Source organism: Accipiter gentilis, chromosome 19 (genome assembly GCF_929443795.1).
Source record: "Accipiter gentilis chromosome 19, bAccGen1.1, whole genome shotgun sequence".
Taxonomy (NCBI): Eukaryota; Metazoa; Chordata; class Aves; order Accipitriformes; family Accipitridae; genus Astur; species Astur gentilis.
In genome coordinates, this window is record NC_064898.1 from 27,587,032 (window position 1) to 27,614,448 (window position 27,417).

A 27,417-nucleotide genomic window follows, 5' to 3' on the forward strand; every position below is an offset into this window, starting at 1 on the left:
TGATGTGCCGTAGGAGTCAGAGGGTGAGGACATGGTCCCCACTGACACTGTTTCACACTGCAAACCTGGAACGGGTGTTGCTTTCTCCGGCTGCTCTTTTCCTCACCACCAACACTGAGGACCGAAGTCAAATGCAGACGAGGTCAAAATGTCCAGCAGAAATGTCTGGCAGGAGCGAGACCTGGGTCAGATGTGGTGCTCCAGCTGCCCCTGGTGTCAAGATAGCAGGGAGAAGGTGGGAGAAGCTGGGTGCATACCTCTGTAGGAGGGTGGTGGAGGGAATGGAAGAGAAAGGAGTGCAAGCTTGTGTCTCGTGTAAAACCCAAGGGGCTTTTTGTTGCAGGTTGTATCCTAGACTGATCTAAAATATGTTTTTCTCAGTGGACTTTTCTTGTTCTGGTGAGCCCTGCTCAGTGTGGGTTGTGGCTGCTGCTCAGGATGCTCCGAGCTGGCAGCGTGACCCAACTGCGAGATGCCTGGTGGTACTGCAGCTCTGCCAAGGAGATGGCACACGGGAGGGCAGGTCTCTCCAGAACAGAGCATGAGCAGAAAACCATAGTGGGACAGCTTGGAAAAAGCACTGTAACTGGTGCAGTTTTTTACCCATGAGAGGGACTTTCTTCCTACCCAAGGACTTCTATAACATTGGTTTTCCAAAGAGGGAGGGCGAGGGCATTGCAGAAAAAGGGCATCCCCTCCTGCTCCTCCTGCGCGTCTTCCTGCTTCTCTATAAACCCACGCAAATCTATCCTGACAACACAGATCACATTCTCTGTACCTTAAGAAAGGCAGAATAGGAGGGAGGAAGAAAAGATTTGTCAAGATATATAGAAAGACACAGATACATGGCAAGAGCAGTACTTTGAGCCTTGTGGTGTACACGGAGCCTGGGGGAGATCACCACAGACATGCCGGTGTCTGTCCTGCAGTGCTGTTCCGCTGGGATCCGCAGGGAAGTTATTGCTCCACATGAGGCATCAGGGCTGATGGCATCTCTCCGTTACACACGAGACAGATAGCACCAGCCAAAATTGGATTGTTTGCTATTTATTTTTTTTTAACTTCTGTCAGAGCCACTACTGGCCCAGGAAACACTGGCAACCTGGCCTGGGGGGTTTTATCCGCTCCGGCTCTGGCAGCAGGATCCTGCTGCAGCTTCTGCGACTGCTTTCTGGTTTTGTTAGAGGTGTTTCCCCTTCAGGAAGGTGGGTTAAATGATGGGGCCAGTTATGTGTGTTAAGTTACTCACTCTGCAAACCCTGTGGGCTCTTTATGTTCTGTCCTTAGCTAAGTCTGGCGTTGTGGGACAGTTGTTTCCAGAGCAGTGTTTCACTGGTGAGATGGCCAGCCTCTGCTTGTGAGGGGAAAGGTGCTCAGCAGGAAGTTTTGCAGCATTTTCTAAAGATGAGCAGGGGCTAGATTTGTCCTCTTTCCTCTAGAAGTTCACTTCCCCATAAGACCTGCTCCCACTCTGCCTGTATCCCATCCCCAAGCATCTCAGAGAAGTGCATGTGTCGGACGTCTCTGTAAACTACTCTGTGTGCTATCTCAGCCTTCAGCTCCAGAAAATGATCTGGGTGGAAGCAATGTATAAGTCACTGGCTCTCAAAGGCCCTGCTTCCTTGTGAGCTGGAGGTGGAAGAAGGCAAATTTCCAGAGTAAAGAGCATTTTCCAGTGCCGTCCTGTGTGCTGCTGTGGGTTTCTCTGCAAAGCAATGGTGTCCAACTTCCCCAGTGTACACAACAGGACACACTGATGCTCTTCCATCCCTGCAGGATGTTGTTGGAGTCTTTGAACAGGAGATGTGTGGAGGGTAAGAAAACAAATATAGGTAGAATAGTCAAGGCTTTATTTTTCAAAATAAGCAAGCTCATAACAGGTTAAGAGTTCATTAGGAAATTTGAGCAGTGTCAGTGTTCCCTCTGTGTCACTGTTACAGAAGCAGTGCAGTATCTGGTTTTCCCATCAGCTGCAAAGCCGGTTCCCGAGTGCTGCCCATGGTGTGGCAGCTCACCCACTTCTCTCCATTCCCGTGCACCCCAGCCTCCATCCCCAGCAGATCCAGAAATTTCACCTTGCTTGAGCTGGTGCTTCCAGACTAAGCTGCATCTGCCCTGGCTGCTTCCCAGTGCCAGGGAGCAGTGCTCTGTCTGTCTGGGTGTCAGAGAGATACCCATGCAGGGCTTTGCAGTTCTGGGGAGGGGGAAACTCTATGTACCTACCCGATGCTTATGTTGTTGCTCCAAAAAGCCTCTGGTCCCAACGTTTTCTTCCCTCCACAGTTCCAGGAGGAGCAGCGCAGGAGGGAGGTGGAGGAACGCCGGAGGTTTCCACTGGAGCAACGGCTAAAAGAGCACATCATCGGTCAGGAGAGCGCAATAGCAACGGTGGGAGCAGGTAGGACCCCTTGCCCACCGCCCACTCTGCCCTCCCACATCTTCTGCTCTGCAGGGAAAGCAAGCCATTCCCTCAAGCCCTGATCTGAGGCTGCCTCTGAGCAGGTCACCAAGGTTGGTGGGGGACTCACCATGAGGTCCAGCAGGTATTTCTTGGCTGTGAGAGAGAATGCTTGCTCTTTATCACAAGAGGGGCTGTTTCAGGTGCAGCAGCAGAGAGGACCATTGGATGCTTTCTTCCCAGGCACTGGAGTGAGGTGCCTACAAGCCCTGTCATTTGGGATGCTTTCTCCCCAGATTAAGTGTAGTGTCTGAAAGGTCAAAGTTGGTCACTGACATGCCCACCTCATACCTTTGAGCATGTACGCAGGCAGTTCTCAGCTAAACACAGTGGCTGAACCTGATGACACTTGAACATTGAGCTATCTTTTTACAAGATCATTTGTCTTAAGAATATCACTCATTAATAATTTGCGAGCAGTTTTGTACAACTTTATGTACAGAAGCCCCTCACACACGGGCTGCTTTGGGGCATTTTCCTGTATCCCTTACAGATTTGGGACTTCATTCCACATAAAATACAAGCACATACTTCAGCCGCACTTTCCGGGCCATATGTGCTACGTCAGATCAAAGGCCAGCGTCCTGTCACTGTTACCAGAGCACAGGGAGCTTTAGCAAGACAAATACAGAGTGATATTTCCTCACTCTACTCCCCCAGCGTCCATCAATTTGCAAGCCAGGAGTACCCTGAACCAGAAGTTACAATTTTGTGTGCAGCAGCCCTCAAGAGAGTTTTCTTCCATGAATTTGTCCAAGTTTCCCTTGGATGTCCTGTAAACATCCAGCCTCTGCAGCATCCTTTGGCAGACAGTTGCATAGCTAGGGAAGAAATAGACCCTTTTATTCATTTTAAATCTGCCTCCTGATAGTTTTGCCTGGTGCCCTCTAGTTCTTGTGTCAAACGAAGCATTTGCTGCTGAGGAAACAGTTGCTCAGCCAAAGTAGCTGCAGTTTATGGCACAAAGCTCTTCTTGCCTCATAACAGACTGATTCCAGTTGGAGTTCAGAGCCTGGCCCCACTTTGATCAGTGGGGGCTGTGATCCTGAGCTCTCAGAGTGTGTTTGGTTGTGGTTAGTTGTAAGATACCCAGGCTTTGGGGAGGATGGGATGGATGATAGCCGATGGAAGGGTTATTTGCCTCCTGAGCCCTTTCCATCCCTACCTTTCTGGAGGTGTTGCCAGTAAATACCAAAGATAACAATAAAGCAAAACCTTTTGCAGCAGCATGTCCCTGTGGCATTCCCTGCTGTATCCGCGAGCACTTACAGATACAAAGGGACACCATCTTCTCTTGCTAGATACACTGCCGAGAGAGGAATGCTGCATGAGGCGCCTCCTTAAGAGACTCAACTTTAAAGCACATTGCCTTTACAAGTCTGCTTCTGTTGTTTTCCGTCTTGCAAGCCGTGTTAGTTGTCTGTGGTATAGATTTGGTAAAACATGTGTTCACACGTGTCCGTGAATCCATTGCAAACAGTGGCAAGCCCTTAGCTAGTGTTGCCTTGTCTGGATCTGTTGAAAGCCCTGTTCAAATGAGGGTGCTGGTGCCTTTTTCTGGAGGTGTTTCTCCTGCACTTCAAATTCTAAGTTTTCACTGCTTAAAAAAAAAATAAAATAAATGCAGGGAATAAATGAGGAGTCTGGCCTCTTGTGGCTGTGATGGAACCATACAAGTGTGCAGCAAGGGTTGGAGGAATAGGTAATGGTTTTCATCGGACCAGTGGCTGGAGCTGGGGGAAAAAACAGACCAGCTTTTAGGCACACTGGCCCAAATAGAAACCATGAATTTCAGATGAGCGCAGACAGTTGCTCTGAGCATAACTTCGTTAATCAATTAGGCACTTTGAGATGAAAGGGTGCTGGGCATCTGTGGAGCAGAGGGGGTTGATTTCTGACTGTATCAGTTAGCCTAGTAAATGCTATTATCTGTCTCTGTAAACCTTGCTTTGCTTATACCACCACGGCTCCGGCAGCAGCATCCCTGCAAAGCGTGAGCCTGGGGCATCAGCCTGGCCCTGCAGAGAGCCTGGAGCTGCAGCTCCACCAGCTCCGAGCCACCCGCTACCCTCCCGGGGAGCACTACGCTTTGTCTCTCGCTGGAGGCACCAGCCAGACTCCATCCATTGCACGTGATGGAGCGCACAGCCCCGACCAGAGCACCTGCAGGGAAAAGAAAAGAGGGGTCCCGGCTGTTTGTGTGAGATGGTTTTCCTTGGTGTCACAAGCTTGGGGCAGCCACTCAAAACTCAGCAGCAGTTTTTTTCATGCTGGACACTAAAAGACTGTAAGGAAATCAAGGCTCCAGCAAGCTGGGCTGGTTTCAATTTGCCAGTCCAAAGCCTGAAAGCCTCTGGATCCTGTTAATAATTCCTTGAACCATCCGTGCAGCCTAGTTCAGTGCCTGAAAACGGGACAGCAAGGTAAGACCAGGCTGAGGTCAGGGCAGAACTGTGAGCAACGTGCCGTCATAAATACAAAAACCATAGCAGTCTAGTTAACAAAGACAAGTCCTGTGTGATCTGGAAGCCCTGGAAAGAGCCAGCTCTCCCCCTGCAAACACAACAGACACCCTCTGTGTTTGGAGAGTGGCTGTGCCTGGGGGCAGCAGTACGGGCTAATTGGGAAGCTTTGATTAATGGGTAGTGCCTGTTTCTGACACAGGTGGTGTTTCTGCACATTAAAGTGGCTGCCTTTATGGAGGTTTCTCTTATTGAATTATAGGGAATGTGCTTGATACCCCTGCAGCCTCGGGATATCAGACCAAAAGGTAGCAGGAGAGTCTCCGTCCCCTCCTCCCCCTCTTCCCTTCTGCCCCATTTTTGTTGTTTTCTTTCAGGAAGAGTGAATTTAGAGACATGACTTTTTCTTTCAAGCACTTCCCGTCTATTTTTGTTATTTATTTTATTCCCAGCTGGTTTTGCTGCCACTTTGTGGACTCCACGTGCCTCCTGTTTTGCACTTGCCGATGCAGTTTGTTGGCTAGGAGACTTGCCACACACCACGTCTCGAGATTTACCGAGCCTAGCTGATATGTTTAATTTATAACTGCTGCCTTAATTGAATAATCTGATTTAATCCGTCACTCGGTGCATGATCCAAACAGTCTCCAGAGGGGCTCAGCCGAGAATACAAAGGGAATGTGTGCTCTGGTGTTTGCCACGCAGGTCCGGGGTGGTGGGGATGCACAGAGGCTCCGACTGCCGGGATGCTTGCAGGGAGCTTGCCGCAGTCGCAGCACCAACAGCTTGACATCTTTACCACAGAGGGAGGAAACCTTTCTCTGTCATTTCCCTGGGATATATCTGAGCCCTGCTGCTCTCTTTTCTGCTACATGAAGCAGGACAAACAATGGCAGGACCGTGAGAAGGTGGATGATGGTTAACAGGTCGTAACAGGGCATCTCCGAGAGTGCAGGATTCCTCCCAGTGCCCTGACTGGGGACGGCAATGGTGGGAGGCAGCTTGGCCATGGCTGAATGATGCTTTCCCGTCTGCGGGTGTAGATGTTTGATTCACTTTAACAAAATCCAAATTAAATATTCCATCTCATAATATGTCAGAAACAGGCAGGTCATTCCTGTGATCCCAGGAACTAATGGCAGCCTGGATGCTACAACTGGTTCATGCAAATGAAGAGCTAAAAGGCTTATGATTGTGTTTCCAGGGCACTTTCATAAATGATTATACTCTGAATCTGGTTAGGTCTTATTTGGGTTTTCACTTGAAGATGCAGAGGCACCGGGGTGAAGCAGTGCATGCTTCTTGGGGATCAACGGAAAGAAAGCATCTCCTTCTGAGGTTATAAACCAAAGGAGGGTGGTTTTTGAAACTATATATTTTTGTTTTGTTTTGTGATCTCATATCCTAAATACCATGCCAGAGAAAGAATATGTCTTTTATAAAGATACATAACATTTGCCAGGCAGTGGTCACTTAGGAGTGGGGGGCTCAAAAACACCACTTCCCAATGCTGATTTCCTAAACTTTTTGGATTGAACTAATCTGTTACGACTCTTCCTGAAGTTAAATAAGAAGGGAGGAAGGAAAAGTGTTGTGTATTTTTTAGTGTAGAGATTTTTAATAAAGGGTAGTGCAGAAATTCTACTTTTTAATTGTAAAATTACAAATTTCAAACGTGCTGAGCAGTTACGATGTTGAAATCAGTTGGCGCTTCAAAGCTGAAGGAAAATGGGTAAGCAGGAATATCATCCTGCTCTGGTCCAAAGGAAATTGGTTTTATTTTGGACAAGATAGGATCCTTTACAAGTTCTATATTTCAGTGTGTGTAGCACTTGTTGACTGCAAGTCAGGTCAGACTTTGCAAGGAAACAGCTTTGGTCTAGTTTGAGGCTTGTCTTCTTCCACATCCCGGAGCCATCGACAGTGGGGCTGGATGAGCAGTTCTTCAGGGATGTGGTAGACCCTGGACTGTAGATGCAGAGCCTGGACAGAGGAGAGTTATCCCACGGTGGGTATGGACCTGGAGACATCACCCTGTGGTACCCTGAGCCCGGGCGGTCTGAGAAGCACCGCTGAATGAATTGATTTGATAAATGGACATTTATTACACTCACAAATTGGCTGAAACCAATTTTGGTCACATCAACCCCTGATAACTGCTAGGGTATTGATTTGTGTAAAGTAATACAGTGAATTTATCAGTTCAATAGCAAGCTGAAGGGCCTCTCAGAGACACAGTGCTACAGTTACGCTGTTACAGATGTACAAAATAAAGTGAGAGCACTGCAGCGACACTGGAAATGGCTCCAAAGAAGAAGGCCCAGGCGTCATCATCAGCCTCTTTGCTTGGACATTGGGTCTGAATGTCTTAATGAAATTTCAGCAAAGTAGTGTGACCTACCTCCTTTTATTTATTTATTTCTGCCATCCCTGAAGTTACAGGAGGAAGGGGACAGCTTTCTGAGAGGCATAGCATGGATTTCTTGTGTGGCTATCAACGAAGAGCAGTCAACGTGGCTGGCAGCTGCATTGTGGGTACAAACCCCAAGGAGAGGAGTGCTCCTGTGGGCTTTCCTAGCTCAGGTTTTCATCCTTCAAACTGGCGCTGGTGTCTTGCTCTGTTCTAGGATGGCATCTTTGTTCCTCCTGCTGAAGATGAACTGTGCAGTGGCCAACCTAGGAGACCCTCCTGCAGCTGTGGCTGCAAGACCTGGGGGTGCAATGGTCCCTCTCTGGTGACATCCAGAATTTTTCAGGTTTTCCAAACCTCAAGAGGACTGAGGCCAGGCTGTGTGCTAGAACACCTCATCATTTTAAGGCTGCTTGTAGAAAACGTTTTACACCTCATCACTCTGTTGATCTAACTAATCCAGTAAGTAATGATGATCTCACACTGAATCACAAGCACTAACTTTATGGTAGTTTTTTATGGGGTCCTTTATATCCCTGGAGTTGCTATGAGTGAGACGAGCATTTACCCATAAAGTCTGGTATCGTGCTGCAGAGGGAAGTGAAAAAAGACCGCACTTAACCTCGCTGCCTTTGGACCATTGAACGTGCTGACCCCTGCAAGTGGTCACTCCGTGCCCTGAAGCAAAAGTTTATTACCTTGATTATCTTAGCTGAGATAGCTGCAGAAATTGTCGGCGGTCATGTTGTTCCCCATCAATTTTTATAAAATATATCCACCCTGGCTGTTTGACCTCACGTTTGCTGCGATAAAGGGCAGGGAAGGAGCACGTGCAGCACCAGGGAGGGCACGCGGTGGGATGCACTCAGAGGCGTGCAGGGGCTGGGACGGCTGCAGCACGCCTTGGGCTCCCCCAGGCCCTCCTCTGCACCTCCGTGTCAACAGCACAACCATTTCCTCCTCTTCCTCCTCCTGCAGTGGCTGTTTTGTGGGGGTGACATGGCCCGTGAGCAGCTGGAGAGCAGGACTGGATGCCCACTGGGCTTTGGCCATGATTTCCGAGAGAACAGAGCCGCGTTGCCGGCTGCAGCCCGAGCTGGTCCGTGGGGCCGAACAGAGACACCCGGGCAGGGTGAGACGGAGCCGGACGCAGACCGGTCCTGCAGCCTGGCTCTGCGCCCAAGCTAATTAAGCCTTGACAGGAGTCAGAACTTATTAGCGTGGCTAAGGCACAGGGTAATGCATCTCAATTGCATCCAGGCATAAACCAGCAAGTCCTTACAGTGCTGGGGCTCGAGTTCCCACCAACTTCACAATCCCTGCACTCAGTCCCGTTTCACTGGGTGATGTGCCCTCGACTTTAAGGTTAAATTGGGCGTTTTCAGCTGTTTGGGCTGACCCCCTACGTAGTGCAGTGATGCAAACCTTTACCTTCAGACTGAGTGACCACCACCTTTCAGGAAGACTGTCTTTCCCTGCAGAATCTGCAGGGATTCGGGATTCAGTCACACTCCTCTTTCTAATTCGCTGCAATGGTTAATCACCCTCATTATTAAAAAATGTTCTGCCTTATTTCTAGTTTGAATTCGTCTAGCTCCAGCCCCTGGAGCATGTTAATTTTGTCTGCTAGATGAGCGAGTTCTCTGCTTTCTTGTGGAGATACTTAATGACTGTGGTCAAGTCAATCCTCAAACCTCTCATTGTTAACCTCAGTAGATTGATTTTTTTCTTGCAGTTTTCAGGCTCACTTGAGGCTCTGCACTTGTTCTCCTAATCCTCACCAGACCTATCTGGGTCTCCTCAAATACAGACATGGGCTCAGAGGAGCTCGGCTGCATGCAGGTCTTCTCAGCAACAGGAGCAACTCCAAGAGCTTTGTGGCAAATTCATGTGAGACTCCTTGGTACGATCCAGCTGCTGGAATATTTCACTTGAGCTGCTGCTGTTTTAACATCTCCCCACCATGTCTCCTGCTGGCAGAGGCAGCATTTCACTGTCTTTCTGTAGGCTATGATATTCAGCTGCTTTTTACATGCAAAATGGAAATATTTTTTAAATATATTTACATGCAAATCTTTTTACATGCAAAATGGAAATATTTATTAACTATTTCCCATGTCAGTTTACTCTCCCTGTTCCTGCAGAAGACCTCTTTGCGTGCACGGCTAGGATGCCTTTTCTCAGAGATCCTTTATTTTCCCATACCCCATCAAGCAGAGGGTTTTGTAGACTGACTTTTTGAGGCTGAATTTCAGAATTCCCCAATTCTAAAGGTTACTGTCATGCTCTCCTGCCAGCTCCAGGGAGAAAACAAATCCAAAATCCACAGCTCCCCACAGTGCCGGCTGGTGCCCCATTTGCGGGAGACAGGGGCAACTGCGAGCCCAGGTCTGAGGGACAAGGACAGATTCTCGGTCCCAGGCAGTCAGAGAGGAGATGTGGTTTGGGGGATGGCAGTCACAGAGAGAGATGCAGTTTTATTCTTGTGTTTGCTGTGGGTGCCACTGAAAGGCAGCAAACACAGAGCTTTGCAGTGCCACTTGTGCAGCAGCGTTTAAAGAACTTTATTTTAAAAGTGCAGTCAAGCTGTGGATCTCTGAGTGATTTCCCTCTTCTTCATTCTACCTCTGATGCTGCTATTTTCCTCTGCTACCTTAAAAATAACATAGGTTATCATTCTTGGGCATCTTGCCCGTTTCATGCCCTACTTCTATCAAAAAAACCCATGCCACATCTTTAGTCTCACTGACATCTGGCAGCTGCCGTGTGCCGTTCGAAAACCATGCTTGCAGGTACCTTGTTTGGCGCAGCCTCCCCATCATTTGTAACACTGTACAGTTTGGGTTTATGTCGCTTCTTACAAAATACCACAAAACACTTTAAAATGTGCACCAATTCATATGGCAAGCATAATTCTTTTTAAGAGCTGTAATACAGGCTCTGTTTAAATAATGCAGATAAATCAGGAAGACTGAGATGTGAGTCTTTCTCTCTCCCTCTGAACTAGGAGCTGGAAATTCAGTATATTGCAGTGCCTCTGTGATTAACTCCCAGGGCACAAACCATGATCTGGTGAGCTCTATGCTTTGCTCTGGAGCCTTGCACCACGTCGTTTTTCTAGAGCCAGCTGCCAAATTGTGTCCAAGCTATGGTCTGGAGCATTTCGTGTCCTGTGGTCCCTTCCTGGCTCCAGCTCAGTCCGAGTCCGTCCCTGGTGCTTGGTGGGAAGCAGCAGATGGTGGTGCACCCAGAAGGCTGGCGGAGCAGGGCAGGCTCGGATGGTTTTGGTTTCATGGGGCTCAGGTTTGGTTCAGGGGCAGAGTCAGCAGTCCGAGCATGAGGATAACTGCACTGCTGTCCCCCAGGAGCACTTGTTCTGGTCTCATGGGGAAGAGCCTGTTTAAGGAAACTGGGAGGCAAATCTCAGTAGTGCTTTCCTTACATGTCCCCGCATCTCATTGGCATATATCCTTGTGAACCTCCTGAATTAAGAGCTTTGTTCATCCCTTACAAGATCTGCGTGAGATCTGAAGCCCCTGCAGATAAAAATTCAGAACAGAACCCACAAAATACCTCCTCCTCTCCCTGCCCCCTTTAGTCACTGCCTGAACTGAAGCCACCCTACCCACCTGCACTGGTATTTCACATTTACTAGTGGTCACTTCAGAGTCTTCCAGGGTACAAATACCCTGGGAGTCTGTTTTCCATAGGCTGTGCTCAGCACAGGCTTTACTCAAAGGTTTGTGACACTTGCTTGGACTCCAGGGGAGGCTGGACACGTACTTGGAAGTGACACTTATGGAGGATTTACATCACGGCAGGCACAGAAGATCCCCAGAGCTGAAGATAGGTGGGGGTCAGCACAATATAGGGAAGAAAGTCCCACTGATGGGACTTACTCATCCCTGAGCCTCTTCCTGGAGCTGCTGCTTCTCATGCCACTGCAGGGAGCATCACTGCACCGAGCTGATGCCAGCAGCAGATGGAGGAAACACCTACTCCGTCTCCCGGTATCAGCCAACCACCAGATATCAAGTCCAGTCCAACCAAGGACTATCTAATATTAAAATGCTGACAATTATTTACTTAGCCAAAAGGCCAAGCAGCAATGGACCCTTGGTCTGAACCAGGGCAGTCACTTTTGTGCTCCACAGGCCAGATCCATCCTGCAGGTGACTATGTTTGATCCTCTTGGCCTCAAAAGTTGTTCCTTATCTTCCAGATAAGCCTACTGCAGTGATGTTACTGGTTTGGTGAACATGTTCACAGAGTCTGAGGCTGTTCAGTGGGGCTGAGGGACTGAATCACACCTTGGGTGGCTGTGGAGACCTGTGGAGGGTAGGAGGCATCATTGGCTCTGCAAGGCAGATCAGTGTCTGTCCTGAAGAAGGGGTGTGCTGTTAGGACTAGGACTTTGGCAGGTAATAGGGTGTTGCAGTTTCCAAACCCTTCTTGCCTTTTGTAAAATTTTCCATTGGTATCTTAACCAGGATGCCCTAGTATATTGCTGTCCACTGAGGCACAGAGATAGCCGGCTCTCCTTTCCCAGTCCTTCTAGACTTGCACCAGTTCAGAGCTTTTGTGACCTTCAGTCACCTCCCTCTTTCCATTCGCATGCGGGAAAGAATGCATAAACCTCTTCAAACCCGCTTTTTTGCAGAAAGGTCGCACTTGCGAGCTGGCAATGCGGTGTCCCTCTCGCATCTTCCTTCGCCAGCCCCCGTTGCTCCATCCATCCATCCCTGTCCCCCCTCCCCGCCGTCTCCCTGGCAACGCTGAGTGCACATCCTGGAAAACTTTATCCGAAATCTGCTCTGGGCAGCTTTCCAAATCCATGCTAACCTGATTAGGTGTCTCTGGGGCCTTGGCTGGCTAATCAAATTAGATAGCACTAATGGTAGTGAGGACTTTGAGTGGGTAGAGAGCAGTAAAACATAGTGTATACTTAGTGATAATTATACTTGCTTTTGTGTCATTGATTTATATGCCTTTCCCCCCCCCCCCTTTTTTGTTTTCGTTGTCTTTAAATGCAGCTATTCGGAGGAAAGAAAATGGCTGGTATGATGAGGAGCACCCGCTGGTCTTTCTTTTCTTGGGATCATCTGGAATAGGTAACGTCTGGGTTGCAGTGAGAGGGACGGAGAGCCCCATGTCGCAGCTGGGCTGGGAGAGGGGGCTGCGGCAGGGTGGCTCCTCAGGCTCAGCACAGGCCCGCAGCACTTTTCGCAGGCTCTGCATAAAATACCAGCTAAAGATGCTGTCGTCGTTCCAACTGGTTACCCAGTCCATCGTCCCACAGGGCAACCACCACCAGACTCCAGCACACACAGCCACATCCCATGCTGGGGCATGAGCAGCCTCACACTGAATGATCCCAGGGGACTGTCTGCCCTCCAAGTCTCAAGAAGGGGCGGTTTTCACAATAAAAGTGTTATTTTTAACAGCCCTGTGCTTTCCAGCAGGATTGCCTCCATGGGTGGGGTAATAGTAGAAATTTGCTGCTTGCAGACTGAATCTCTGCTCATCTTGCTCCTGTGGGCAAGGATTGCTTTGTAATGACAGGATTTTATTGACACCGATAATATTTGTCCTCAAGCACAATAAAATGCAACATGACAGCTGATCAGTTCATGAAATGGACAAAATTACTTTTAGGGAGGAAAAAAAAAAAGCAGATTTAAAGTAACCAAACTGTGACATTTGAAACAACCAACCTCAGTGCTTCTCCTGCATCCACTGACTCCTGTGATCCTTGGGAAGATGCTGGTGCTGGAGGGGTTAAGGCAACGGGACACACAAGGATTGCTGCCTGACCAGGCTCCTGCCTCAGAGCAGTGGCAGGCCAAGTATTAACTCTAAATGACTTGCTATAAAGCTGTATAAAAACAGTAAGAAATGTTTTTGAGACTTCATTGCCCTGCTTATAGCAGGTCTGAAGGCTCAGTAATGTAAATTGTCAGCTCTTCAACTCCCATGTATTTCCGTGGGGTTTTTTTCCTTCTTTTACTGCCATAAAAATGAATATTGAAATAAGAAAGCAAAACAGCTGAGAATTTTATTGTCTCAAATGGATATTTTAAATAGGGCTTGAAGTAACAGCAGCCTGAAAGCCCAAATATGTGCAAACTCATATCTAATATGTCTTCACATTTCAGTAGATTCCCACAGCAGTTAAGCACTTTAAAGATCCATTTGTATATATGTATATACAATATGTATAAGTACACACATATACCTACATGCTTACACAGTGGGATCTACAATATAGCAACATACGAAGTCAACAAAGCTTGAACTGAAGTAAGATGCTAAATTTTGGCAAAGCTTTTACCTGCCAGAGCAGGCTTCCGAGCACAGTGATGAATTCCTATTTTTGCAGCGCTTTTGTGGTGATCTGGTTAAGTGATCCTGCAGATCTGACCCACCCAATCTATCGTCACCAAAATACAGCTGTGTCAGGGTGGGACTGGGGCAGATGTGTAATACTCCAGTATATTTTTTTAGCTAGTTTGGTTTTTAAGACACAATTTTTTTATCTGGTATAGTTGTTTATAGCATGTCTATGTGCCTGCTCTCTGCCCTAACATGTCAGAGTGTTTATTTTTCAGTGTGCAGTTAAATCTAAAATGGATATATGTGGAGTGCAGATAGCACATGGGCTTCAGACGGTACACGAGGTACTGTTGTAAACCCACAGAGCATCCTCCGTGGCTGTGGAAGGCTGCACGTCACCTTTGCTCATAATCCCAGGAGCCAAAATAGCCAAATCCTCCACCTGATAAACCCAATAAACTCAGCAATTACGTGCCAGTGGGTGGCAGCAGGGAAGAGGGGTTTGCTGGCAGAGTGGGGGATATTTCCAACACGGAGTAGCACCTGCCTGTTTAATGAATTTTTTCCCTGAATGGATGGGTTGGGAGGACAGGATCTGGCCTTTCGTGAGCTGCTGTGTGTATTCATCCGTGTCAGTGTGGATTTGTTCCATTACTGATTGTTCCTAATCCTAGAATTTTATGACAGTTGCCTTATATAAATCAAAGAAGGAAAGAATATCCCGTTTCCCTGAAATTCTTTATCTAGAGAGCAAAAGACATTGCTTATGAAACCGAGAATAGTAAGTGTAGATAGTAAGTGTAGAAGATAGTAAGTGTAGCAAAAGCCTGATCTAACCACACCTTTTTGTGGGAAAAAAAATAAAGATCTCTCTGCCCATCATGTAAGAATCAACTATTAAAAATGAAGCAGCTGGCGCTGTGATACTGCTCTCCTGATCAACCCCTTAACTGCTGCCCGGCTGTGTCCTGCCCAGGGCTCTCATCAGGGTATTATCCCAGGGATCTGACAGTGATACCCTCTTCCTAGGAGTGCATTTTGCAGAAAAAAATATGTGTATCAGTTACAGGAGGTGCTAGCCCTGGTGTTAGCACAGCTGATGGACAGACAGACGGTGGACAAATGTGGTTTAACACGAGTCTTTTCTTACTGTCTTTTAACAGGTAAAACTGAGCTCGCCAAGCAGACAGCCAAGTACATTCATAAGGATGTCAAAAAGGTAATGTCTCTTCACTTTTTGCCGTCCGGGTGCTTTTAGTAACGGGGTGGGTTTGGTTTCTTGGTGGCAGGGTCATTGTCTGGCTTTGCTAGGCTGGGAGTCCAGCTCACTGGTCAGCCCGGCTGCCTTGCAGCACGCTTCATTCATCCGTAGAAGAGAAATGTGAGGTCTGTCTGTGTACACTGAGAAAGGGCCTCAGCTGCGTTAAAATGAACCTGTGAAGGTTCCTGACTATGTTACCAGTATATTTGAATTGTAAAAATCTAAATGGATTTAACAATATCTTGTGTTCCCCATTTGAGGTTGCTGTCATTTTGACATCCTGCGTTGTGAACGTATTTTTTTGCCTCTGTTACTAATAACACTGTAAATTGTTAGAAGGATAAAATACTGAAAATCCATTTTACATGTCCCTAGCTGCACCACTTGTCGCATCGTACCAGTACGCTGGTAGAGGCGGTGGCATTGATTTTGCGCGCGGGTTCTTAGTGCTGAAATGTTTCAAACTGCAGAAGCTGTTTGTGTAGTTTAGTTTGTTATCCACTTGGCAGTGTTTAGTGAAGATGGGTTAGAATTATTTCTAGGTGGTGGTGGCTTAGTAGGGGGATAGTTCAGGGATGTCTGAGATTTTAAAACACCAAGCTTTTAAAGCCAGGCTCCCCAATTCACATTTAAGTCTCTGCCTACCTTTGGGACATGCCTAGGTCTCTCGCATGGAGGACCGGGGAAGGTGCAGAGGTTGGAGCCGGGGAAGAGGAGGAAACACAAACAGAGCTGCCCCCTGCGCCGACAATAGATTAATTCCTCTCCCCCACATCCTCCGGCAGAGAACGGACACAAGATAAAATGACATGTGTAGAAAGAAGATCAAAAGTAAAACAACGCTATAAAAAACGGCTGTTCTGGTTTCTTTTCCTCATCCTTCTATAATTGCCTTCCAGAAGCAATAAATCCTGGCTCCTGCGTCCCAAGCACCTTCATCCCTAACTCCCGCACCTGGAACTGGTCAAAGCCTGGCCAAACATCAAATGGAGAAATCAGTTAAACACTGAATGTTGTGTTAATTCAATAGCATGCACAAATCGGAGTTTTATTGGTAACGAATCAGCTTAGCCGTCAGTGCTGTAACGAGCGGTGTGATAAACCCCATAAACCCCATGGGCAGTTATGGGGGTGCAGCAACTCGCAGGAACTGACGGATTAAGAAAGGAAAACCCATAATCGTCCCATTTTCGTACTGCTAGAGAGGCTGCAAGGTAATCACACATGCTAACTTCTTTGTCCAGCCTGCATGGTATGAACATGGAGGCAGGATTGGGAGCAGGATCAGACCAAAGCAAAGCAGGTCCTGCAGAGCCCAGCTCCACTTTGCTTGTGCCAGCTGTTTGCCAGGATGTTGGTGGGACACTCCTCAGCATGCATGCCGCCAGGGTCAGGCCCCAGTTTTGTACCCCTCACTTTGCCCTGGGCATTTTGTTGGTATTTTAATATTTTGCAGGGAAATGTGGCTGGTTTGAATTGAAATCCGTCCTAAAGTGGCCTGAACTCTTACCACCCCACCCCGCAAATACTGGTATTTCACAGGAGAGTGGCAAACCAGGCACTCCATCCCTTGGAAGTTCATGGCAGCACTGTCTTGGTTTGGTGCCCCAAGGCATCACCCGGGACCAGAAAAGCTTTGGGCTCCCTGTGTGCTGCCAAATGTCCTGCCCATTAGCTCTGAAGCTGAATATTCAGGCTTGCCTTCTTCTTAGGCAGTTGGACTGGATGATCATTGTAGGTTCTTACCAGCTGAAATACTCTATTTTATTCTATTCTATTCTATTCTATTCTTGTACCTCTAGGAGCTAGATTATAGCTGCAAGCCCAGGAAATTCAGTGTCTGCAGTGAATCATCAGCTTTTCAAATGCAAAAAGGAACCTTGGGTAGTAGCTGTAAATTCTCTAACAATATTATCTATTTAAGGTGATCACCCACAAACCTAGTTTACCTCGGCTTTATGATTTTGATTTTTATTTTATTTTTGCAGAGAGGCATTGCATTCTTCTTGTGATTTATTTCTAAAAAGCTGAACTGCAAGAATATCCATTTTATTTAGCAAATTGTGAGTTGCTGTTTCAGTCCCATCTGTATCACTCCAGCTCTAGCAACAAGCAGTGTCTGAAGTGAATCTCGGCCGGGGGCCATGAGCTGGCAGTGGGAACTGTTCCTGTCTCTCTTTGAGAAACTGCAGTCATCTTCCTCTTCCTCAGAATAACCCTCAGAACTTTGTGGTGGATCTGGCCACTCCAGTGCTGGCTGTCCTGGGGAACCACAAAACCTTGTTGTGTTCATCTGTGGAGCCACCTGCCTGGTTCTGGAGGAGCCTTTAAATGTAATGAAACTTGGAGCACATTCATCAAAAATCACGTTAAGAGTTTCTTTCTCTTGCAGGGTTTCATCAGACTGGACATGTCGGAGTTCCAGGAGAGGCACGAGGTTAGTAAATGGGCTGTCTCTGCTTCCAAGGGGTGCAGCTTCAAGTTTAATGGGTAATTTAAACAAATCCTGTCAATGCCCTCGTTCCCCTGCATTTGGTCCCTGTCCTTGGCAGTGCTGAGCATCTCCCTGCTGCCGCTGAATGTTACAAGCATCTCCTGTCTCATCCTGGCAGTGGCCTTCCTGAACTACTTCTATGTTCTCCAGAAAATGGGCAGTTTGATGTGTCAAAGACAGAGCAATAGCAGTTGCTCCAGGCTCTGCAGTAAATTGCAGTATGGGAAATACCAGCCAAAAAAACAAGTTTAACTCAAAAAAATTAGGAACAGAGACCAAGGAGCAAGAAAAGCTCCAATAATTTGTATCTTATGCTGTGGCTCCTGTACACAGTGTCGACCCTTGGGGGAAGAGTCACTGAGAAGAAATCATATTGTGCATGAAAATCTGCAGCCTGGGCACAAGCCACGTGCTGTATGTCACCCACCCGTGCCAGGGCTGTTTGTGCACTCCTGCCTAGGCAGGCAGAGCTCAGCCCAAAGCTCCATTCCCTTCCTTACCTCCGACACATTGCCGAGTCTGGTGCGGCATCATCGCCTCAGCGTACCTCCCACTGGGGAAAGGAGGAAAATCCAGCAGAAGACAGGATTGTGGTGCAGAGTCCACCCCTCCCGTCACACCTTCTGCCCAATTCTGGTGCCCCAGGAGAGGTGGGACGTCTCACCAGATTCACCCCTGGGGCTGGGGGGGGCCCTAAATCCCTTTGGAGGGCTCTGTCTCCCCAAAAAGCAGCAAGGTCCTAGCTGAGATAGGTTCATAATATTTTTCTTTTGATGGCTGTGTAGGAGCCTTGTATTTTTTATTGATGCCAGTGGGGAAGTGCACCCAAATCCAGAAAGCATGGGATGAGAAATATTCCATGAAGGATCTGAGGATCATTCCCATTGGAGCTGCTGCATTGTTGTACGGAGACAGGGAAGAAGGAGGAGGAGGACTCGCTGGCTGGGACCTGGGAAGATGGTGTCTTGGAGGAGGAGGAGGAAGGTGCTGGGGAGTTGCTCAGAAGGACCGGTCCAAGATGGGAGTACTTATTTTTTTGCATTTCTTGCTGCTGAGGTCTGCAGCCAGCCTCCGGCCCATACACACCAGGCTGCAAGTGGGCAGGGGTCAGGCAGACCCTCACACTCAGCATGTCACGCTGACAGGGGCTGATTTGAGTTTTGACCTGGCATGAGGCAGTGGGAGCCTCAGCAGCATCTTCAGGAACTGCAAGGCCCTCAGATGGCCAAGGCTAGAAAAGGTCCAGAAAATATGTTATTTTGTCTAAAGCAGTAAGGCGAAGAGGTGTGGGAAGAGAAAATAAAGACATGCTTGCTGCTGGCCTGATAGATTGGTTATGATAGGTTCCTACACTGTAGGAGTCAAAAATAGATAAAAATAAAGCCATGCTGATGATTCAGTACAAAGAAAGAGGAGTTAGGAGTAGCAGTATAAATGTAAGATATAAAATACTGTGCCCTGACAAAGACAAGAGGCAGAGCAAAGGGAATGAATAAAGTAGAGAATTGCAGCGAAAACAATATAAATTTTTCAAGCAAACAAGGATCAGGAGGTCAGCCCAGGAGACGGCATCCTTTGAAGGAGCCTGGGGAGCCTCACGTAGCCCCAGGCACTGTGAAACGAATGCAACGAATTAGCTGCCATCGGCTAATTTCTTCTCTGCTGTTCCCGAGTCAGAGGGACCCCCCTCACCTCCACAGCCCATGTCCGTGGGAGTGGGCAGGGGCGGCAGCTGCGGTGCAGGGCAGCGGTGCACGGGGAAGGGGGATCGCAGCTCTCCCCGGGCAGCCTGCCCATATCGCTCAGCAAAAGGGAGCCACTTGAATGATGGGAGAACCATAGAACCACGGAACGGGCAGGGACATCTTCAACCAGATCAGGTTGCTCAGAGCCCCGTCCAACCTGGCCTTGAATGTGCCCAGGGATGGGGCATCGACCACCTCTCTGGGCCACCTGGGCCAGGGTTTAACCTCCCTCAGCGTAAAACATTTCTTCCTTATATCTAGTCTGAATCCACCCTCTTTTAGTTTAAAACAATTACGCCTTGTCCTATCACTACAGGCCCTACTAAAAAGCCTGTGCCCATCTTTCTTACAAGCCCCCTTTAAGTACTGTAGTACTTTAAGTACTGCCATAAGGTCTCCCTGGAGCCCTCTCTTCTCCAGGCTGAACAAGCCCAACTCTCTCTCAGCCTGTCCTCACAGCAGAGGTGTTCCAGCCCTCTGATGATTTTTGTGGCCTCCTCCAGACCCGCTCCAACAGGTCTGTGTCTTCCCTGTACAAGTTAGGTGCTTAGTTAGAAGCTGCCTTGGCTTCTCCTGCCAGCCCCACGGAGCCAGGCTCACCGAAAGGGGACACACCAGCACGGCCGTGCCATGGCACATGCGGCTTTTGTCATTCACCAGAACCGAGACCACGACACACTTGCCCTTGAGCTGTGCTGCTTCCTTGTCCTGGATTAAGGAGAAGAAATTTCTTTGTTTTATGAGGATTTGGGATTTTGCTCCACGAATCGCTTCTGCTGCCCATACAGCCAGCCGGCCACTGGCTCTGCATGTCCAACGTCCCAGAGAACAACACAAGATTAACAAAGTGACTGATAATTTTGTTCTTTTCAACTTTTATACACCTAAAGACGCGTACACAGACCCTGGTCACTTGAAAATGCTCCAAGCTGTACATCAAAAATCACTTGTCATTTTTGCCAAAACATTTCTATTGTCAGAAATATTCTTCTAAATAATCTTCTAAATTTTTTAACCAAAGTATCATGATGTCAAGTAGTGAAGTCGGTTATTGACACAGGAAAAATATTTCCATCGTGGCCTCTTCCCAAGCTTTGATTCCCCACCAGAGCCACCTGCCACTCATAATCCTTTGAATTCTTGCTCTTAAAAAGGCTAAAGGAGATGAAAATAGGTCTTGGACAGCTGGGATGGGTCACTCAGACACTGCTTAGAAAAGCAGGGGTGATGCCTTTTCGCCTGTCCGTGGCTGCTTCTGCAGGTTCTGCTGGGTAAAGCTCTGGGCAACGCAATTGCTTGCAGCAGCCACCAATCTGCATTTTGCCAAATTGTTGCTTATTAAGCTGATTTGGGGATACCCAGGGTGCGATAGATGTCACAAAGAATATAGAGCTTGATTTGTCTGCAGCAAAGAGTCGTGGCTGCCTGCTGAGCTACCAATAGTGTTCCTGGCACTCATGGATCAGCTTTCACGTGTCCTGTTGCTTCCTCCTAGGTTGCCAAGTTTATCGGCTCTCCGCCTGGCTACGTGGGCCATGAAGAGGGCGGGCAGCTCACCAAAAAGCTGAGGCAGTGTCCAAATGCTGTGGTGCTCTTTGATGAGGTTGACAAAGCCCACCCAGATGTCCTTACCATCATGCTGCAGCTGTTTGATGAGGTAAATCCACGTTTTAGGGTCAGGGTTTGCAAAGGGGCCGTTCAGAAGGTGACAGTGAGTGACGCAAGGGACGATGGCTGCAGGAGATGTCCTGGAGCGGAGCTGAAATGCTCTAGATCAATAGTCCCTTCCGAAAAATGTGACCCAGCCAGTCAGCATCTTCTGCATTTTAGCGTCAGGAAACAGGGTGATGCTGAGGTCTCCTGGTGGAATAAATGACATCTTCAGGCAAAGAAAAAGCCAGTGATGGGAGGGTTGGAAGCTTGAGAAAGAAACTTGGGAATCGGATTGTCCCATGTCACCATGAAGGCATGACGGTGAAGACTGTCATGAGGATACTGCTAAAAAAAACACCCCAGTGACAGCTTAGTGTGGGAATAGGTGGGCAGGGCAGAATAGGGTCCAGGGCAGAAAGCAGGAGCAACAAGAGGAGGCAGGAGGACAGCAGCCCTGTTCCCATGGGTGCCCTGTGCCCACCCCCCATGTACACTTCCATGGCATGGAGGAAATCTTCTCCTAAGTCCCAGGCTCAGGTCAGGGTGTTTTCACAACATCAGAAAAGCAGGGTGGTTGGGGGACTTCATAGTCCATCGGTATCCTAATGAGTCATGTCTTGTTAATTGCTGTTTTTTAGTTCAGGTTGGTTAATTTATGACTTTTCAGTTGGCATGTGATTTGTCTCACACCCTTCCTCCCCTAAACATAGAATCATAGAATGGTTTGGGTTGGAAGGGACCTTAAAGACCACCTAGTTCCAGCCCCCCCTGCAAAACCATTCAGCTGACTACCTAGGAGGAGTCTGGGGCTGCTTCCCAGGACTTCAGCTGTCTCCAGAGGAAGCCAGAAGATTCTTGGAGATGCCTGGGAGGAATCCTGAAGAGTTACTGGCATGGACCTGCCTTAACATACACAAAACTCCTCAGGTAGCTACCTTGGAGGAGTCAGGCTCCCGAAAGCATTGTGTATGTTGCGGAAGGTCCATGCCTGGTAGCTCTCCAGGAAAACTCCCAGGCATCTCCAGGAGCATGTTGGCCTCCTCTGGAGGCAGCCGAAGTCCCAGATAGAAGCCCTAGACTCCTCCAAGGTAGCTACCCAAGGAATTTTGTCAACATTAGAGGCAGGTCCATGCCTGTTAGCTCCCTGATACTCCTCCCTGGCATTTCCACGCATGACACTACCTGATCCTGATGGCAGTGGGAAGGAGAGCAGATACCTACTGTCTGAGGAAGGCAGCACAAAGTCTGTGACTTTGGAGTCCTTTGCTGTCTGCTGGTCTCTGGGAGACACTTGGCATATGACCTGTCTTCGGCAGCTGCAGCTTTCTTGCACGAGCTGGTAGGAGCCAGGGACAAATGTGTGTCTCCAGGCTTTGCATCTTCTGCTGAGCCCTCAGCCTGTTGCATGCAAGCTTTTCGGTTTATTTTTAAGGTCTCATTCTCTCCTCAGAGGCAACCAAGTTCCTGAGCAATGCACTGGAAGGTTTGGGGTTTTTTTGTTTTAGGGATTAATAACACAATTTTTTCTTGCATAGATCATCGCAGCAGCAGCTAAATGTGAAATCAATTCCTGTACCACGCACTTGACAGGGCAATAACCCAAATGTTAATCTCAAGCACCCAACAAGGATTTGTGTCATTGTGCTGGATATCTGCTGCTGGAGACATATCAAGGAAAGAAACTGCCTGGGGAACTGCTTTTTTTTTTCCTTATTTTTCTCTCTTTTCTTATTTTATTAATCAAGAGAACTAGTACTTTTGAAGGGTTCCTCCTGGTAGGAGGAAGGTTGATGCCACACCAGTTAGCTGCTGTGGCGGTCGCCCCCACCACTGACCACAGTGCTGGGCTGCCCTGGTTTGATTTGCTGGGCAATCCCGCAGGCGTGAGAGATGCTCTCTATTGCCTCTTGCTGTCACGGCCTCTCTGTTGCTTAGTTCACTCCATTATAGCCATAACCCGGTTATTTCTGCAAGGTTATTTCAGCTTTACTTATTTTCAGTCAGGCTACTAGCAGCCTGTGCATCCCCGTGGTGCTTTCAGACGACTACAAAGCCCCCTCTGAGCCCTCCCTGCCTTCCCAGGCGGCCATGGTGCCACGGAGAGCTTTGAACTGACTCATCTGGAAGGCTTTGGGGAACATCTGGGCAATGTTGCTGGAGCTGTTCAAGGCACCAATGCCTGCTGCTGCCCGTTTTGCCCCCCAAAAGAGCCTGTACGGGGGAATGACTCATGTTTCAGCCACTCCAGCACCAAGCCCAGCGTCCCAGCCTAAACCACAACCATGGGCAGGGCTGAGCCAAGAGCCTGGACTGCCTCTGAGAGTCCTTCAAACCTACCCGAGAGGCAACAGCCTCTGTTAGAGGGCTGGGACAGAGGCATGAGGTGACAACAACTTCACCTGCACCGGTGGGGTTCATCAGAGCTCATGCGTCAGACCCAAAACCACAGCAGGGAGGTAGGCAGAACATCAAAGGCAGTTGAGTTATGTATGGGCAGCCATATGGGCTGCCCCAGCCCACCTCCCCTGCGAGGCATCTCCCAGGGCTTCCATCGAGTGTCTCCTGCATGGGGCAGGCTGGGACCACGTGCAGGAAAAGTTACTGCCATTCCTCAGAGAGGTGGGGGCTTCTTCAGCCTCTGCAGCTCAGCCCTGCCTCCTTCCTGCCTGTATCCTTGGGCATCCCTTCAAAAATAAATCTGCTAGGGGGTAAAAATGGGGTCCGTGTCATTTTGCCTCATGTTTTGGCAACGTCCTGTGGCACCTGCTTATGCTGCTTGTGTTGACTCGGTGTTGTTGCAGGGCAGGCTGACAGATGGGAAGGGGAAAACCATCGACTGCAAGGATGCCATCTTTATCATGACTTCCAACGTGGCAAGCGATGAGATTGCACAGCACGCTCTGCAGCTCCGACAAGAGGCCATGGAGATGAGCAAGAAAAGGATCGCAGAAAACTTAGGTACTGGTCTTTTGATGTCATACCCCAAATCCCTAAAGAATCCACCTCCTTCCTAACATTAATTTGACACCAGCTCAGCCATCCTTCTGCCGGGGGGAGCACCCAGACCCTTTGGTTGCCTCTCCACTGCTCACCCCTGCAGCTGGTCTTGCACTGACATGTCCTCCAGGCACTGCAGCTTTAGGGCAAGCCTCAGGGATGCTCCTCTGCCAGAAGGGAAGGCAGCTGCCTCTTCTTTTGTGTGTGTGTCTAGGAAGTCGTGCTGTTGCCTTCTAGGATGACCTGTTGCTGAGAAGTCCCACACCCCTATCTCTACCATTCTCCCTCCTGTGATACCTCTGCTTTGGGCTTGCCCTGTTCTGAAATCCTCATTATTTGAGATCACATCCTTCAGAGGGAGATCACATCTTTGGAGGAGGCTTTCTGTTCCACCTCTCAGTCTTCCTCATCCTGTGCGCTCTTCCTTTATCTCCTCACCCTTTTCATTCTTTCAGGACCCTTCCAAATGCTTTCTAGAAAAGTCTGGGGCTGGTACAGGTGCTCATATTAAAGAGGAAGAGTTTTGTTTCCTCACAGTCCTTCCAAAAAGGACTGAGCTTAATCAATTTTACTTCACCTTGGAATGGAGCCGTGGACTCACACATCAGGGTCTTGTAGAAAATTTTCAAAAAATGTGAATTCGGTAATAAAAGGAGAACTGAGTAGAGCAAGGGCAGCCTCTAATATCTGAACTACACAACTCCGCTGAAGGCAGCAGAGTCCCAATTTATGCACGACCCTTCACCAGCTGGTTGGTGATAACTGCAGTGGCACCAGGAGGCCCCAGGGACTGGTAGGTCTCTGCTGTGCCGAGAAGGGATGGACGGACGGTGGTCAGCAATGCCTGCACCAGGGGCCATCCCTTCTAGCTCTAAAATGCATGGCAGTTTGTGAGCACAAGGCACTAGCACAGGGAAACACCATCTCCATCGCGTGCTGCTGCGCCTGTGGATAACCAGGCAGCCATGAACAATGGCTGCATCCCTTGTTTTCTCATCAGTTTTAAATCAGTTTTGGGGTTTTTTTTAAGACCCATTTATGGTCTTAAATGTCTGGACATGCATCTTCTATAGGGTACCTCACAGTATGTGCTGTCACAGATACACCATATTTCCTGAAGGTCAGTCTCGAGAGTTCTGCTCACCAGTGGAAATGCCCGGAGAAGCTGTGATGTGCAGCATGTGCTGTGGCTGTGCCTGGGAAACAGCCACAGCCCTCTGCATCAGCTCCATGGGAGCAGCAAAAAATGTTTGGTTTTGGTGTCAAATGTATTTTCCAGCTTCTTTCTCACTGTCTCTTCCTTTTTATTTTGAGGAGTTGATGCCAAAGCTGGCTTAATTCAGAATCTTTAAACTTCAATCAAACTAGGTAAAGGACAGAGCATGCCTGCAACTGAACTTTCAAGAATAACATTTTAAAATGCCAAGCACTTTTCTCCTAAATGAGGAAAGCATTGAATTTTAATCTCTAGAACTGTACAGCAGACAGCTGCAGTGAGCGAACGGCAGTGAGAGAGCATAGCCGGAAAATGCATTTCGGCTCAGAAGCCTGCCCTCAATTGAGTTTCGTGGAGCTCCTTGCAATTTACTGAGTTCTTGGCTTGCAGATGCTCTTGAAGGCAGTGGCCAGGTCAGCGTAAGTGCCTGGGTGGGCAGATAAATGGAAAGATAGAGGGAAGGAGCTGCTTCTGCAGCATCTCTGCGTCTGCGAGTGGAAGCAGCAGATATTACTGGTGGCAAACCTGAATATGGGGCGCAGCTCTGTCTCTTCTGCCTTCTCCGGCTCTCCTCTTCCAGAATGCCATGCCGAGTTCCTGTGACTTAGTGAAAAAACCCTTGGTGTCTTTTAGCAGAAAACAGAGAAGTGAAATGGGCCAAATCTTTATAACGAAAGACCCCCCCCGCTCCATTTAGACCTCACGGATGGGCCATACTGTCTTATCCCCCATACTGTGCAGCAAACTCCCCACCCAGGATGCAAACAAGAACCATGAGCGTGCTCATGTCTGCCATGGGGGAGAAGGAGAAGAGGTGATTTCAGAGTGCACAGCACCGCTTTGTTGCATGCTGGCACCAGTGTGGGTCCGGTGGAAGTGAGCTTCTTCTGCCGCTGCTGGGTGTGCAACAATCTGCGCCAAGGCTGCGAGCTGGAAAGGGCTCCCAGCACCCAGCGTGGGTCTTTCTCCACTGCCCGGCATGTCAGGATCCTATCCAGAGCACCTTGGATGCAAGGGATCTCCCGATGAGCATCCTTGCATTAAAATAGCATGTGGAGTTAAATGCATGAAGATGTAGGAAGGAATGAGGTGGTAAAGACAACGGGAAAAGCAAATTTGGGCAGCAGACAGGTAAACCTTGCATTTGAGCTGTCTGTTCTGTGCTGGGATTCTGGAGCCAGCCAGACCCTGGCTCCATCTGCAGTCAGCTGAGGGAAGTAGACTCTGGCCAGAGGCAGAGTTGTGCCACAAACCGTCTGAACAGGGGTTTTGCAGTTTGCTGAAGGGACCGAAGACGGTTCCTCTGTGCCTGACAGAGCTGCGGGAGCCTACACAGAGCAGCCACGGGTGATGATGTGCCCTGTGTGTAATGTAATTAGCACCGGCTCCCAGAACCCAGCCACCGGCCAGGGTCTGTGGAGGCCGAGTGAGGACTCCTGGTATCCGAAACCTCCAGGTGGCAGCTCCTGGGGGTGTAGGGCAGAGAGCGGAGGCAGAGCCGGAGCTCTTTTGCCATGCAAGTGAAACACATCAATGTAGGGTGCTCTCCTCGGGCACCCAACACGTGCAGGGGCAGCCGCAGGACACCCGGACCCGCTGTCCAGTGTGTCAAGCGCAGGGACACCCCACTACTGAACCAAGCGTGGATGGTGGTGGGTGTGGAGGTTCCAGGTCTGTTCTGAGGTCCCCTCCGGACCCCCACCTCACCCCCCTGCTCAGCCTCTGGCTCCTTGTCACGCTGCTTTGCTCATCCGTCCTCTGGGAGCTGGGCAGATGGGAAGCCCATGTCCCACCTTACCCACCAACACCCCGTGTCCTCCTGTCTTCCAGAGGATGTCCAGATGACCGACAAGATAACCATCTCCAAGCAGTTCAAGGAAAAAGTTATTCGCCCCATCTTGAAGGTACGAATGATTTTTTTCATGGCTTATGTTTCAGGTGTCCTGAGCTTTGGTCACTCAGTCATCCATGTTCCTCACCCAGCTGTGAGATAAGTGACATGACATCGTTTTTTAATTTTCACCCACTAAGAAGTAAGGTCAGAGTCCAGCAGAAACAGATAACAGCTTCTTACTCACTCCCTGTCCTCTTGTATTAGAGCAACAACATGACACAAGAAGGGGAACATGGGGTGGGAAGTGCTACACTGGGATTTTGGGGGTTCGCTGCTCTCCCAGGGTCACTGTCTGCTCAGCTCCTGCACTGCTGCAGAGGGGCCAGGAAAACCTGACCACAGCAACACATCCTGATGACATTAAGTTTCTTTAAGATGTTTCTGAGCACTTCATGGCACTGCTCTCCTGGCAGCTCCTACAGAGACCAAGAATTTGACCTCCCAGCAGAACGCTCAGATTGGAGCCTCAGAACTGGGAGACCCTGAGAGCAGCG

At 48.8% G+C, this 27,417-nt stretch overlaps 1 protein-coding gene across 1 annotated transcript in view; it reads left to right on the plus strand.

Annotated features, from left to right (window-relative positions):
* Positions 1-27,417, plus strand: part of CLPB (caseinolytic mitochondrial matrix peptidase chaperone subunit B) — an 85,974-nt gene that overhangs the window by 56,322 nt on the left and 2,235 nt on the right. Inside the window, exons 7-13 of the mRNA XM_049823274.1 lie at positions 2,284-2,398; positions 12,364-12,441; positions 14,827-14,882; positions 17,317-17,361; positions 20,659-20,820; positions 23,618-23,774; positions 26,860-26,933. Of these exons, the coding sequence (XP_049679231.1) occupies positions 2,284-2,398; positions 12,364-12,441; positions 14,827-14,882; positions 17,317-17,361; positions 20,659-20,820; positions 23,618-23,774; positions 26,860-26,933 (687 nt within the window). The remainder of the gene's footprint in view (positions 1-2,283; positions 2,399-12,363; positions 12,442-14,826; positions 14,883-17,316; positions 17,362-20,658; positions 20,821-23,617; positions 23,775-26,859; positions 26,934-27,417) is intronic.